We start from the raw sequence: 17,036 nt of genomic DNA on the forward strand, positions 1-17,036 counted from the left end.
CTGGAAAGGCATATCGTGTGTGGAATGGCATGAAACAACTAACATAGCATTAATATATGACAAAGTCCATGGCAGGGAATTACAATTCCCGGTGATGAAAACAATGCAAAAGAGGCAACTTTGTAGGTGCGATGTGAAGATGCATGGAGAGTGATCAGCAGCTATTGATTGGCTGGAGAAAGCAGGAGAATAGATATTGACAAATATATTTACAATGCGCAAAAAAGAAAAAAGGCACAGTTCTATATCTCCCAATCTACTGGGCCACTTGACGAAATTCAAATTGCATTTTTCTTGTCTCAAAAGTGCGACTTAAGATGTGCATTAGATTTATATATGTAGCACTGTTCTAATATAGGTATTTTGACACAAAATCGGACTTTTTCTGAATTTTTTCCCATATTTCGATTCTATGATTCAAATTATGCCTAAATATTAAGTTTTGTAAAATTTGGTGTGAAATGCATGGAGAAATTAAAAAATTTATCTTGGTGCAATTTTTTTCAGTTTAATTTTTTGTAGGTATACTTAGAAATACATCTACTTTAAGATGATGGTAAAAATTTTATAGTTTGTAATTCCAAATTTTTTCAAAAAATTTTAAAATTTATTTTAAAATACAAATTTTAAAAATAAATCATAAAAAACAGGTGAATTTTATTTGGAATGAACCAAAATTTCGAATTCTGGAAGAAGGAATCAAGTAAGTGTAATAAATAATGAATTATTAATAAATATATCAAATTCAATTAGCATTGAGGAGCTAAAATTTGTAAGGCTAATTGTTTTAAAACTACTCATGCAATTTTTACAAAACTTGGCAGTTTGGCATAATTTGAGTCGTAGAATTGAAATATGAAAAAAATTTGGCATGTCATTTCAGAAAAGTCCGATTCTGTGTCAAAATACTTATATTAGAAAGTGCTATACATAAATCTAATACATATTCCAAGTCACACTTTTGAGACATGAAAAATGCAAGTTGAATTTCGTCAACTGGCCCAGTAGAACGGGAGACATAGACCTTCCCACTTTTTCTTTGTGCCATAAACTGTGTTTACTTATGTAATAGTCGCCTTCGCATAATAGTTGCACCCCTGTTTGTAAGCAGAAAAAATCATCAAAAGTGTACAATAATATGTAGCAGATTTCCATGCATAATAGTCACACCTAGATTTTCACAATGAAAAGTTGGCCAAAAAAGTGCAACTATTACGGGAGTAAACATAATATGTATACACAGTACAAAGTCTGAAATTCGGAGATCGTCAGGACTTGGGCGATTCAGGATTTGGGGTTTTTCCGTTATTAGAATATCAGTTTAAATCTAGTAAGATGGCAAGTAGAAATTATAAAAATAAAAATATGAAATCGTGATTTATGAAATAATGAAGTATTTATGATCTAAATGGTATCAAAATTTACAAAAAAAAAGCTTAATATTTATTTGTTTAACTTATTATACATTTCTTTCAATGTAAGTTGCATCGTTTTTTGTGTTAATACTTTCTCTTTAATTTTGTAGACAGACATAATCTCTTGTTCAATTACATTGTTGAAGTCCTGTAACTGTGTCGAGAATTCCAACTAACTTGTCAATCGAAATCTTTTCATTTTCAGTAACTTCTCTGTGACTTTCTTCCTATCGGTAGCGGTATTTCCTAGATCTAGAACCATACTACAGATTTCACCATTCATTCATTGATTGGTGATTGAGAAGCATTATCATCACAATCATTGACTGATGATTGAGAAGCATTATCATCACAATCATTGACTGATGATTGAGAAGCATTGTCATCGCAATAAAAAACTTCTTTTATATCATCTTCATTTATTACCGCTTCTCCACATTTCTTTACAAAATCTGTTAATTGGAAAATTTCACCTTTGTTTTGTGATATCCGAAAACCTTTAAAAATCACGTCTATCAACATCAAATTTAGCTAACCTTCACTCTACATATTTGGGTATTCATCATGAGCTTGGTGAGTAACAAGTTGTTCCCTTAAATTTTATCTCGCTTCTATCGTGCACTTAGACAATTAAACCTGAATTGTATTAGTTATTTATTATACTTGCACATGCTCTATTTCTTGCACATGCTTAAGGCTTATCAGAGTTCTGAATAAATAAATTCCCACATATGCTTAAGCCTAATTGAGGGCAGGCACTAGATATCTTACCGTCTGATTGCAGTCTCTGTGGGTCCTAAATTCTTAATCCGGTGCGGCCATATGAGCCCTGGAGCTGGTTCTGGTTTTATGTAAATAACAAATCAGTTATTCTTAATTCAAATTGCCCTAAATGTAATCTTTGGGTCTATGAGTATCATCAACAAATCTATTTTTTACATATGGAAATAAATTTTTGTTAAATTTTTCATCGTGAAAATTTTTTAGCGAATTTAATTTAAATCTGTACGCCAAGTGTAATGTCAACATAAAAGGTTACCATACTCCTTTATTATTCAATTACTAACATAAAAAAATATGTTTAGCTATCACTACTTGAGCCATTACTCAAGTTGTCATGTGTTGATAAACATGCAGTGATAAAAGGAAAGTATAATAAATAATGATTCGCCGTGTTGGCGTCAGATCAACTATGTATCTGTGTGGAATGTTTTGGTTTGAGATGTGTGTCAAGCAGATATGCAGCAACAGAGCCAAATTACTGATCATATAAATTTATGCTAAAATGATTGTTTCTTCAATAATAAGGTATTTTATTTAGTGTTGAAGTGAAATAAAAAATCGGGACTCTCCAGATGTTTTATTATGCATGGAGGGGGGCATCAAATGCGATGCGTAAAGCCTATGCGAAAAACGTTGGTGGTTTTGAGGTCTGGATTTTAGATTATTCCGGATATTGGACGTCCGGATTTTGGATTTTGTACTGTATATATATAAACAGGAATCTGTTCACAGCCATAATCATAGATGGAAAACTACTTGGCTAGTAGAACTAAAAGTGATATATGAAAAATAGGTTAATTAGTGGTCTGTTCAAGCAGGTTGTATATCATAATGAAGTTTTTAGTATTGCTACTTGTGTTTTTGTTTGGGTTATGTTTTTTGTTGATCAAGTTGAGAAATTTGGAAATGCTAATATCAGTGAAAATTTTGAAGTTAATTTTTTAATGGCTGATGCATAACTTTTGTTGGATCTAACAGTAGAGCTGCATGCAAATTTGCAGTATTTTTTAAACTGTAGAAATCCATGATAAGAGCTTTGCGTGATTACCTGGATGGTTTTCAGATTTTGTGACAAAGTTTAACAGGATCGTAACTGAATTGTAACTTCATTGATGTTCTGAGCTGTCAGCACATGAACTTTTAAGGTAAGAAGCAGAGTTTTATTTTTGAAATGTCTGAGTAGTGGAACTTTAAGAACTTTGAAATTTAAAGGAGTTAATTAAGAGGAAATTTCCTCAACTGAGCAACTAACTGGGAGTCTTTTAATGACAACTTTGGTGAGTCTATCTGATTTATGCTTAACCGTGTAATATTCTGTAGAATTTCTGTCTAAATAATTAGTGATGATGTTGGAGTCGTTCTTCATTTCTGGAATCACTGTAAGGGCTTCTGCATGAGATTTTCCTGTGAAGTTAACTGTTGTGTTAATGCCCAAGTTACTAAGGATGTTATGATGTTCAGCTGCAGTTTCGATTAAGGTGTGTAGCATAGTATTAGACTTATTGTCACTAGGGTTAACAGAGCCATATTTTTTACTGTTGTCATGAGTTTGGTCAAGGTTTTCAACATCATCTATAGTAGTTAATCTATTGCTAATAAGTATTTGCAGAGGATTTTAAGGTTTTGGTCATTTAGCAGCTCTCTTACTGGAGGTAAACTCTTCCAAAGAAAGAACAAGTCACATTTTCAGAGATATTATGGAGCAAGTTTTCTCGCAGAGAATTTCTAAGAGTCAAAACGAAATGTTTATGATTAAACATGGATGTTCAAGAGCACAAGACCTACTTCACTACATGCACAAGGTTGAATGTCCCTTGTTTAGGCCAGAAACAAAAATGTTCCCCATCCTCTCCACAATCACTCGAGCTAGAAGTGCAGTCATGGCTGACTTCTGTCATATTGTTATTCCTAAGGAAGCCAAAATGAAAGCTACTGAATAAGTGGCATTATCTAATGACTTTGTGTATTGAAAGTAAACGAGTAATTATTTTAATACTGGATTTACTAAGTTGGACTCAACATCTTACTGTCTCACATGTTTTCCTCAATCTGTGCTGCTGCTTACTATACAGAGCATTGACCATTGTAGACCATTGATCATGATGGGTTGATCAAGCATATAACCATTGTAGTTTTAAAATGTAGATGAAAATGGTCTTGTCTATTAACAGTTAAGCACATCATGTTGCCAATAAAAGGTGAGAGATCTAAAGGCTTTTGGTTGCTTCCTGAAATCATATACCCATTGCTGTTTTTACAATGCAGGGAGGTGAAAATGCCTCTTTTTTTCTTTTACAGATTATCTTAGAAGACTACCCTTGAGGAATTTTTAATCTGTTATGCCCCCTTCACAGGATCAACTGAGACAACTGAAAAGAGCCACTAAGAATTAGCAGCTAAGAATATGAGTTTTAATTCATGTATCTGCCAATCAATGCAGTGCCTTTAAAGTGACATATAGGAATCTCAGCGAGTCAGGAGAAGAATAGCTTTTATTGCAACCCCCCTTTTTTTACTATTATCATTTCTTAGATTTTTAGTTTTTTTAGATTAGATTTTTTTCTTAGATTTCTTAGATTTTGTTAAAAAAAAAATTCTGGTTGTCAAAAGTCTGGATATTAGATCATTCCAGATATTGGATGTTTGGATTTCGGACTTTGTACTGTATGTATTTTTTTTTTTTTTAAAATAGAACATTAAGGAAATTATTTCATTTGATTTTATTGTAGGATTTTTTAACTGATGTTATAATGTCTGTAACTATTATTTTTTTTTTACAGAAGTGCGTGGAAAATTCCTTGCTGAAATACTTCTAACAAACCAGAGGGCCTTCGATCAATTTTTAAGGCATAGAGATAATGAAGTAATTGTTGAAATCTGTTTATGTTGTTTTATAGATCAAATTATGCTTACTGCTCTGTTTTTCTGAATTTCATTTAATTCACATAAACATTTTAAAGTATAGATTTTTTTCATCTTTGTATATATTTACATAAATATTGATTTATATCAGTGTTTCCCAACCTTATTTGTGCTATGCCCCACCTAATCTTCTCTAAAATTATTAAGTTTCCCTTAGCCAGGGTTGCCACGCTACCTGGAAAACCGGGAGAACCGGGAAAAGTCAGGGAATTCAAAAATTGACCAAAAAATTCAGGGAAAAGTCAGGGAATTTAAGTATTTTTGTCAAAATCTGGAAAAGTCAGGGAAGTTCATACAATGATCCCGCCAAAAAAAGCGATTTTTGCGCCGACTTTGGAAGAGATAACTTTTTTGGCGAATTGCCTATCACGTGAGTGTCTGCTGGCATAGAGCCAATTTTCGCAGCTCCAATTTGATTGCCTTTTAGAAAGGCAAAGCAAGTTTCCCGCAACTTTTGGTTTCCAGTATTCTCGAGAATCGCATGTGCAGTGCATGAACTAAAGAAAGTACCTGTTCTTGTATAAAACAAAATGGGTTTAATCTTAGTATACGGTACCATGGAGGTTAGAATCAAAGAATATGTATTGTAAAGAAGGAAAACCTCTCTGCAACAGACGTGGCTCCGTTCCATCATAGAGGGAAACAGCTGTGCATGCGTGATATATCTGCCGCCAAAGCTGGAAACCGGTGTCGAAGTTCGAAGGTCACGTTATCAAGAGTTCACTAAATGAATATCCTTTAAAATTTCTTTAACCACTTGCGCTAAAAAGACGTGCCGCGCACGTCGAGATGTTTTTGTATCAAACTGCGAGCGACGTGAACACCACGTCGATAAGCATTTATCGCAAAAATGAAAATAACATGGTGCATACGTCGCCTAACAACGAGATTGTTTATTTCTCGAGTTACAGCTCTGGATTGCACTCGCAGATGCGGAGCGGCGTAAATGAGACACTTTACCACTTGCTATATTGTAGCGCACGGCACCGCAACCGTGAAGTTTAGTCTTAGCGCAAGTAGTTAAACTCTAAATTAAAAGAAAATATTTTTTGGCGCAAGTAAATTAATTCATAGGTTAGTAATTTTCAGGGGGGGGAAACTACGAAAATCCGTTTTTAAAATTATTGCGAAAAATCCAAGAAGAAACGTCCTTTGATAAAACGTTTCTTCTTGGAGTTTTCGCAATAATTTAAAAACGGATTTTCGTAGCTTTCTTTTTGTCAAAGAACGTTTCTTCTTAACACGTTTCTCAATTTCCGGTACACATCGCGGAGAGGGAAATTCTGGCCGCCAGGTTCCGTCGCCAAATCCCTTGGCAAATTTTCCCTCCGCATTCTAGCGGCGTAATAGCATTTTACTTGTATGGAAAATTTTCTTCTTTACATAGACCAAAGAATTAGAGATTCTTTGCATAGACGTTTTTTGGTTAAAATAATCTCCATGTATGAATTGGGCGACATGATGATGTGCAGTAAACGGGTCATTTTGGTCTTGGCGACAATTTTCAAAATCGTGCCAAAGCCTTACCGTATACTAGAATTTTACCGCAAAATCTTTTTAAACTTTTCTTTTTAATAAATACCTTGCCATTTTGCAGTAAAATAAAAAATAGTAATCTGTCATCTAGGCTAACCATGTAATATAACTATATTCGCTAAAATATCGTTGATTATTCTAATTCAATTTTTAAGTAATTATCTTTATTTTTATGTTATTCGTATAATTTAATGATGCTTCTTCCCTCTAAATTTATTAATTATTAGTAAATAATATTTCTAAATTTCAGGAAATTTTCTCTGGCATAATCTTGAAATTAATTGTAGCAGTATGATGACATACCATCACGAAATTTAATGCATATATTTTTTTCTTATGTATGCTGCGAACTAAATATAAAATACCTCAATTTATTAAAATAGATTTCTTTGTTTCGTTTAGCTGCAGAATGTCTGCAAAAAAAGCCTTATTTTATTCCAGATTGGGAAGATTCTAATCTCAATCTTCAATGGAGAAAACAAGAACTATTATAATTATATTTGTGTTTTCAAGTGTTAAGGTGCTTTTTAAGAACATACCTCACACAAATTAAATTTACCTAAAATCTAACCTAACTATTTAGCATTGCGTTGTGATTTATAAGGACCGGATTAGCCTCGTGTTGAACTGGTGATGATCATGAGTAATAATTAAATAAAACATACATTTGTTATCCAATGTATATATCTTAAATTTTATTAAGTTTCTTAAGTGGAAAAGTAAACAAAATTATCAAACAAAGTATACCAAGAATAATTAAGAATAAATGTCCTCTGGGATTTATTGAATAATTAAGTGAATTTGCTACACAATACAAGTAATACCATAATTTACCTCTTAGCATAGCCAACGTACATTACGCGGATAGACTGGAATTTTCTTGAAACGTACCTGGAAAACCTGGAAAAGTCAGGGAATTTCATTCTCCTGTTTGAGTGGCAACCCTGCTTAGCATATACAAAATTTTTAATATTTAAAAATTGAAATGTTCACCAAAGAAACTTGAATGATAGATTTTAGGAAGAAATGACTATAAATTTTGTGAGCAAGTACAGTAAGTGAACTTTCAAAACATGGAAAACTGAAATTCAAGAACAAACTCATTTTAGTGAAAGTTTTTTAAATATTATTTTAAGTATTAGTAATTTGTATTATTTAAATTTAGCGAGTTCCTTGCGCTTGATATTTGCTGCAAAGAGATTTTATGTCAGGTTCCAATTTAGATAACTTGAGTCTTGTGATGCTTCTTTGGCGAAATGAAGCAACTCCAATGATGGAACACAGCAATAACTTTTATTTAACACTCAAAAAAAAAAAAAAAAAAAAAAAAAAAGGCGACATTCAAACAAGAAGAGAAAACATATTCTAACATTTAAAAATAAATTACATTCTTCGTGCAAGAGTCGCACGAGGCACTCAAGTCTGGTTTCAAATATTGCCATTCACAAATACCCTAATGTTCATCTATTTAAATTATTTAAACTACAAGATTTTAATATTATTTAAAGCTGTTACAGCCTCTCCCCCAACAAAGAGACTTTTGCCGAAGGGAAAAGTTCTGTAAATTTCAAAAGTTTATAAGCTCGGCTTGCTCAATTGCTTAAAGAGAAAAGATAACTTCTCTCATAAGTTTCCAAATTTTCAGGCCGAAAATTTTAAGTTTTAAACAAATATTTTTACACCACATTTAAATAGGAAGAAAATGGACAATGTTCAAATTAGTCTTTTTTTTTTTTTTTCTTGAGGGCGCCTAGATCTCTTCCATGGTGGACCAGTTCCTCGGCTATAATTCACAGCAAAGCCTTTCCTCAGTTCATCTGTGCCTTTCGGATAATATTCATTTGTCATTTGCTTTCGACAATTGTTTTCTTCGTCTATTAGTAGCGGCTTTGATATTAAATCAAAAGCCGAAAGATGATGATAACTCTGCATTGCAAAATGATTCTCAATATTAATTTCTTTATCGTTTTTCAAATTTTCGTGAACATCTTCCACGTTTAATACTGGTGATTTAACTTCTTCTTCAAATACATCTCTGGATGCTTTATTTTCTTCCTTCATCGGTTCAAAGATCTGCTCTTCAGCTATTTTTGTTTTCCTTTGAGCTCTAGTAGAAACGGCATTAAAATGGTATCACTAAGTTTACGTTCAAGTGATAAACTAATAAAATAAGGCAGTTCAGCGTTAACAGGAAATAATAACCTGATATCTCTAATATTACGTTCAGTGATGAACTAATAAAATAAGGCAATTCAATATTAACAGGAAGTAATAACCTGGTATCCCTAATATTATGTTCAGTGATGAACTAATAAAGTAAGACAATTCAATATCAACAGGAAGTTACGTTCAGTGATGAACTAATAAAATAAGGCAATTCAATATCAACAGGAAGTAATAACCTGGTATCACTAATATTGTGTTCAGTGATGAACTAATAAAATAAAGCAATTCAATATTAACAGAAAGTAATAATCTGGTATCGCTAATATTGCGTTCAGTGATGAACTAATAAAATAAAGCAATTCAATATTAACAGGAAGTAATAATCTGGTATCACTAATATTATGTTCAGTGATGAACTAATGAAATAAAAATACGCACGATTATTCGAACTCGCCGGTGCCTCCAAAATAATTAACACTGTGATGCTTCTTTGGCGAAATGAAGCGACTCCAATGATGGAACACAGCAATAACTTTTATTTAACACTCAAAAAAAAAAAAAAAAAAAAAAAAAAGGCGACATTCAAACAAGAAGAGACAACATATTCTAACATTTAAAAATAAATTACATTCTTCGTGCGAGAGTCGCACGAGGCACTCAAGTCTGGTTTCAAATATTGCCATTCACAAATACCCTAATGTTCATCTATTTAAATTATTTAAACTACAAGATTTTAATATTATTTAAAGCTGTTACAGCCTCTCCCCCAACAGAGACTTTTGCCGAAGGGAAAAGTTCTGTAAATTTCGAAAGTTTATAAGCTCGGCTTGCTCAATTGCTTAAAGAGAAAAGATAACTTCTCTCATAAGTTTGCAAATTTTCAGGCCGAAAATTTTAAGTTTTAAACAAATATTTTTACACCACATTTAAATAGGAAGAAAATGGACAATGTTCAAATTAGTCTTTTTTTTTTTTTTTTTCTTGAGGGCACCCAGATCTCTTCTATTCCAATATTATGTTCCGTGATGAACTAATAAAGTAAGACAATTCAATATCAACAGGAAGTTACGTTCAGTGATGAACTAATAAAATAAGGCAATTCAATATCAACAGGAAGTAATAACCGTAATCAACACGAAGTAATAACCTGGTATCACTAATATTGTGTTCAGTGATGAACTAATAAAATAAAGCAATTCAATATTAACAGAAAGTAATAATCTGGTATCGCGAATATTGCGTTCAGTGATGAACTAATAAAATAAAGCAATTCAATATTAACAGGAAGTAATAATCTGGTATCACTAATATTATGTTCAGTGATGAACTAATGAAATAAAAATACGCACGATTATTCGATCTCTCCGGTGCCTCCAAAATAATTAACACTGTCATGCTTCTTTGGCGAAATGAAGCAACTCCAATGATGGAACACAGCAATAACTTTTATTTAACACTCAAAAAAAAAAAAAAAAAAAAAAAAAAAAAAGGCGACATTCAAACAAGAAGAGACAACATATTCTAACATTTAAAAATAAATTACATTCTTCGTGCGAGAGTCGCACGAGGCACTCAAGTCTGGTTTCAAATATTGCCATTCACAAATACCCTAATGTTCATCTATTTAAATTATTTAAACTACAAGATTTTAATATTATTTAAAGCTGTTACAGCCTCTCCCCCAACAAAGAGACTTTTACCGAAGGGAAAAGTTCTGTAAATTTCGAAAGTTTATAAGCTCGGCTTGCTCAATTGCTTAAAGAGAAAAGATAACTTCTCTCATAAGTTTCCAAATTTTCAGGCCGAAAATTTTAACTTTTAAACAAATATTTTTACACCACATTTAAATAGGAAGAAAATGGACAATATTCAAATTAGTCTTTTTTTTTTTTTTTTTCTTGAGGGCACCTAGATCTCTTCCATGGTGGACCAGATCCTCGGCTATAATTCACAGCAAAGCCTTTCCTCAGTTCATCTGTGCCTTTCGGATAATATTCATTTGTCATTTGCTTTCGACAATTGTTTTCTTCGTCTATTAGTAGCGGCTTTGATATTAAATCAAAAGCCGAAAGATGATGATAACTCTGCATTGCAAAAGGATTCTCAATATTAATTTCTTTATCGTTTTTCAAATTTTCGTGAACATCTTCCACGTTTAATTCTGGTGATTTAACTTCTTCTTCAAATACATCTCTGGATGCTTTATTTTCTTCCTTCATCGGTTCAAAGATCTGCTCTTCAGCTATTTTTGTTTTCCTTTGAGCTCTAGTAGAAACGGCATTAAAATGGTATCACTAAGTTTACGTTCAAGTGATAAACTAATAAAATAAGGCAGTTCAGCGTTAACAGGAAATAATAACCTGATATCTCTAATATTACGTTCAGTGATGAACTAATAAAATAAGGCAATTCAATATTAACAGGAAGTAATAACCTGGTATCACTAATATTATGTTCAGTGATGAACTAATAAAGTAAGACAATTCAATATCAACAGGAAGTTACGTTCAGTGATGAACTAATAAAATATGGCAATTCAATATCAACAGGAAGTAATAACCGTAATCAACACGAAGTAATAACCTGGTATCACTAATATTGTGTTCAGTGATGAACTAATAAAATAAAGCAATTCAATATTAACAGGAAGTAATAATCTGGTATCACTAATATTATGTTCAGTGATGAACTAATGAAATAAAAATACGCACGATTATTCGATCTCGCCGGTGCCTCCAAAATAATTAACATTGTCATGCTTCTTTGGCGAAATGAAGCAACTCTAATGATGGAACACAGTAATAACTTTTATTTAACACTAAAAAAAAAAAAAAAAATGGCGACATTGAAACAAGAAGAGAAAACATATTCTAACATTTAAAAATAAATTACATTCTTCGTGCGAGAGTCGCACGAGGCACTCAAATCTGGTTTCAAATATTGCCATTCACAAATACCCTAATGTGCATCTATTTAAATTATTTAAACTACAAGATTTTAATATTATTTAAAGCTGTTACAGCCTCTTCCCCAACAAAGAGACTTTTGCCAAAGGGAAAAGTTCTGTAAATTTCGAAAGTTTATAAGCTCGGCTTGCTCAATTGCTTAAAGAGAAAAGATAACTTCTCTCATAAGTTTCCAAATTTTCAGGCCGAAAATTTTAAGTTTTAAACAAATATTTTTACACCACATTTAAATAGGAAGAAAATGGACAATGTTCAAATTAGTCTTTTTTTTTTTTTTTCTTGAGGGCACCCAGATCTCTTCCATGGTGGACCAGTTCCTCGGCTATAATTCACAGCAAAGCCTTTCCTCAGTTCATCTGTGCCTTTCGGATAATATTCATTTGTCATTTGCTTTCGACAATTGTTTTCTTCGTCTATTAGTAGCGGCTTTGATATTAAATCAAAAGCCGAAAGATGATGATAACTCTGCATTGCAAAATGATTCTCAATATTAATTTCTTTATCGTTTTTCAAATTTTCGTGAACATCTTCCACGTTTAATTCTGGTGATTTAACTTCTTCTTCAAATACATCTCTGGATGCTTTATTTTCTTCCTTCATCGGTTCAAAGATCTGCTCTACAGCTATTTTTGTTTTCCTTTGAGCTCTAGTAGAAACGGCATTAAAATGGTATCACTAAGTTTACGTTCAAGTGATAAACTAATAAAATAAGGCAGTTCAGCGTTAACAGGAAATAATAACCTGATATCTCTAATATTACGTTCAGTGATGAACTAATAAAATAAGGTAATTCAATATTAACAGGAAGTAATAACCTGGTATCACTAATGTTATGTTCAGTGATGAACTAATAAAGTAAGACAATTCAATATCAACAGGAAGTTACGTTCAGTGATGAACTAATAAAATAAGACAATTCAATATCAACAGGAAGTAATAACCTGGTATCACTAATATTGTGTTCAGTGATGAACTAATAAAATAAAGCAATTCAATATTAACAGAAAGTAATAATCTGGTATCGCGAATATTGCGTTCAGTGATGAACTAATAAAATAAAGCAATTCAATATTAACAGGAAGTAATAATCTGGTATCACTAATATTATGTTCAGTGATGAACTAATGAAATAAAAATACGCACGATTATTCGATCTCGCCGGTGCCTCCAAAATAATTAACACTGTCATGCTTCTTTGGCGAAATGAAGCAACTCCAATGATGGAACACAGCAATAACTTTTATTTAACACTCAAAAAAAAAAAAAAAAATGGCGACATTCAAACAAGAAGAGAAAACATATTCTAACATTTAAAAATAAATTACATTCTTCGTGCGAGAGTCGCACGCGGCACTCAAGTCTGGTTTCAAATATTGCCATTCACAAATACCCTAATGTTCATCTATTTAAATTATTTAAACTACAAGATTTTAATATTATTTAAAGCTGTTACAGCCTCTTCCCCAACAAAGAGACTTTTACCGAAGGGAAAAGTTCTGTAAATTTCGAAAGTTTATAAGCTCGGCTTGCTCAATTGCTTAAAGAGAAAAGATAACTTCTCTCATAAGTTTCCAAATTTTCAGGCCGAAAATTTTAACTTTTAAACAAATATTTTTACACCACATTTAAATAGGAAGAAAATGGACAATATTCAAATTAGTCTTTTTTTTTTTTTTTTTCTTGAGGGCACCTAGATCTCTTCCATGGTGGACCAGATCCTCGGCTATAATTCACAGCAAAGCCTTTCCTCAGTTCATCTGTGCCTTTCGGATAATATTCATTTGTCATTTGCTTTCGACAATTGTTTTCTTCGTCTATTAGTAGCGGCTTTGATATTAAATCAAAAGCCGAAAGATGATGATAACTCTGCATTGCAAAACGATTCTCAATATTAATTTCTTTATCGTTTTTCAAATTTTCGTGAACATCTTCCACGTTTAATTCTGGTGATTTAACTTCTTCTTCAAATACATCTCTGGATGCTTTATTTTCTTCCTTCATCGGTTCAAAGATCTGCTCTTCAGCTATTTTTGTTTTCCTTTGAGCTCTAGTAGAAACGGCATTAAAATGGTATCACTAAGTTTACGTTCAAGTGATAAACTAATAAAATAAGGCAGTTCAGCGTTAACAGGAAATAATAACCTGATATCTCTAATATTACGTTCAGTGATGAACTAATAAAATAAGGCAATTCAATATTAACAGGAAGTAATAACCTGGTATCACTAATATTATGTTCAGTGATGAACTAATAAAGTAAGACAATTCAATATCAACAGGAAGTTACGTTCAGTGATGAACTAATAAAATAAGGCAATTCAATATCAACAGGAAGTAATAACCGTAATCAACACGAAGTAATAACCTGGTATCACTAATATTGTGTTCAGTGATGAACTAATAAAATAAAGCAATTCAATATTAACAGAAAGTAATAATCTGGTATCGCGAATATTGCGTTCAGTGATGAACTAATAAAATAAAGCAATTCAATATTAACAGGAAATAATAATCTGGTATCACTAATATTATGTTCAGTGATGAACTAATGAAATAAAAATACGCACGATTATTCGATCTCGCCGGTGCCTCCAAAATAATTAACATTGTCATGCTTCTTTGGCGAAATGAAGCAACTCTAATGATGGAACACAGCAATAACTTTTATTTAACACTAAAAAAAAAAAAAAAAATGGCGACATTGAAACAAGAAGAGAAAACATATTCTAACATTTAAAAATAAATTACATTCTTCGTGCGAGAGTCGCACGAGGCACTCAAGTCTGGTTTCAAATATTGCCATTCACAAATACCCTAATGTTCATCTATTTAAATTATTTAAACTACAAGATTTTAATATTATTTAAAGCTGTTACAGTCTCAAGTCTCTCTGTTTCATTATATCCAACAGATTTTTTTTTTTTTTTTTTTTTTAGCAGCAAATCATTTATGGCACTAAATCCACATTCAGCAATATATGAAGATGGAAATGGTAACAATAGTTCTCTTGCAAATTTTGTTGCATTTGGATATCGGACTCTGGTTTCCTCACGAAGCTATGTCATCGCTCTTTTTATATTAAATAAAGATTTAATTGACTCATCATTTTGCATTTCTGCGAGTTCTTCTTTTTACTGCATATTTGAAATATCAGCCAAATCCACTAGCATTGACTGCATCATCCAACTTGGAAAATCAATTTTGTTTCAGTAACAAAATCTTTTAAATCAGCGATAAATTTTTCAGATGATCGACAATAACAAATATAGCGGTAGCCGTCACGTCACATTTTTAGAGCCGATGAAGCTTTTCAAAATTTTTGTAGTAAATAGTATATGCCTGACTTAATTCGACAAAGATAATGAAACCAAATATCTTCGCTTTTGCATCAACATAAGTTTTATTTGCTCCTTGAATTTGTTTATTTAATATATTCAATTTTTCAAAGATATCGGCTAAATAACTCACAAATGGCTTGTTATCATCCGTTAACGAATTTTTCATTTCAGGTTTGTCACTTAAAAAATAACTAAGAGTATCAAATAGTTCCGTAAATCTTTCCAAGCAGTTCCCTTTTGACAGCCTTCTTACTTCAGTGTGAAGTATAAGTGCCTTCATTTTGTTCTTCATAAAATAACTTGAAAAGACGTTCACATTTGGCCCTAGTTTTTATAGCATTGATACACTTTAACCAGGTTTTTATGAATAACACAATGCACAAGATGCATTTCTGGATTCTCATCTTTTATCAATTTTAAGCAACCTTTTTTCAAATTCCGTGATTTATTTTATTTTTCAACCATCATATTAGGAGCACCATCTGCAGTACAACATGTATTATATTTTTTATTGGTATATTTTTTATATCTAAGTAATTTTTTAGCTTACTGTATATATCTTTGGAGGTAGTGGTGCTTTCTAATGATTTACAGAAGAACGTTTCTTCAGCAAAATCCCCTTTATGAATATATCTTACGTAAGTAACAAGTACCGCCTCACTGTCTCTCGAAGCTGGTTCATCCATTTGCATCGAAAATTTACTTGTTTTCAGCTTTTCAACAAGTTGTATTTCAATATCCTCATTCATTCATCTTTGTATTGTTACTTATTGGCATAACTTTAACGTCATCTTTTTCTAGAACAGTTTTAAATGGTGATATTTATGGTTTGATTAAATTCTCCCTTATAGTACAGCTTTTCCCAGATTTAAGTGATGAGTAATGGAATTTGATAAATAACCTCAAGAGCACCATTAACAGTTGCATTATGAGCAGTAAGTAGAGACTTTAAGGAAAATTTTTGAAAAAAAGAGTAATATTAAAGTGTGAAAATAACTCAAATCTGAATTAATATCAGCATTGCGTTTCGCCTTCAAATGTGCCTCAAGATGACCTAGTTTCATTGATTCGTTTGTCAGGCATTATTAGCATAAAAGGTAAAAGGTGACCATTTATCGAACAGGTACGAAACCAAATTTTAAATATACCTCCGAATACTGACGAACTTTTTTTCTTGCTTGCACCCCTCATTTCACTAAGGGCTAAAAGAAATAAATGTAAGGTCAATATAAACAAAGCTGAAAGCAGCTGCTGTTGCCACTCAAGGAAAAAATAATATACCGATTGCCATTTCTACAGTAAAAAATAAAATAAATTCGTTGGCTGAAATGTGCGAAAAACGTCTGGAAAGCATAATGTGTCATTTATTTAAATGCCCTTTAAAAGTATTTAAATGTCCATGTCTACAGTGAAAATTCTTTATAAAATATTTAAAATGCACCACAATTTAAAAACTTTTTACGTATGCATATCACTTACATTTTTCTTTATTTTGGGGAATAAAAAATGAAATTTTGAAAAATTTTGACCTCCTTTGTCCCCTTAGACTTTGGAGAGTCCATTTTTGAATTGCCCCCCTTAACAATCGCATTGTTAGAAAATGCTGATTTATATTATTTAATATTTTATGGTTTTAGATTATGGCAAAATACAGCAGAGGCTATTTGCAGTGGCAATCAAATTGTATGGGGAAGGATGCTTTTATGGAAGATTTTTTTTAGGGAAATTTTCTTATATGTACATTGCACATAGGAACAAATAGGAAATCCTTATCAACATGTTCAATCATTATGTACAGAACATAGAATTCATTTCAAAGTATTAGTCTTTCATGGCTTTTATTATGAAGTCACCAGTTAATTTTTACTCGATTAATGCAAAAAATGTATCTCTCATTCTTTCATTTTTAA

At 31.9% G+C, this 17,036-nt stretch overlaps 1 protein-coding gene across 1 annotated transcript in view; it reads left to right on the top strand.

Annotated features, from left to right (window-relative positions):
- The window catches only part of LOC118186010 (leucine-rich PPR motif-containing protein, mitochondrial-like), a 202,506-nt gene that overhangs the window by 79,894 nt on the left and 105,576 nt on the right, over positions 1–17,036 (top strand). The window contains exon 17 of the mRNA XM_085827326.1: positions 4,979–5,061. Within this exon, the coding sequence (XP_085683452.1) occupies positions 4,979–5,061 (83 nt within the window). The remainder of the gene's footprint in view (positions 1–4,978; positions 5,062–17,036) is intronic.

Source organism: Stegodyphus dumicola, chromosome 11 (assembly GCF_044657685.1).
Source record: "Stegodyphus dumicola isolate Sdum_Otavi_A_Nest chromosome 11, ASM4465768v1".
In the NCBI taxonomy this organism is placed as follows: domain Eukaryota; kingdom Metazoa; phylum Arthropoda; class Arachnida; order Araneae; family Eresidae; genus Stegodyphus; species Stegodyphus dumicola.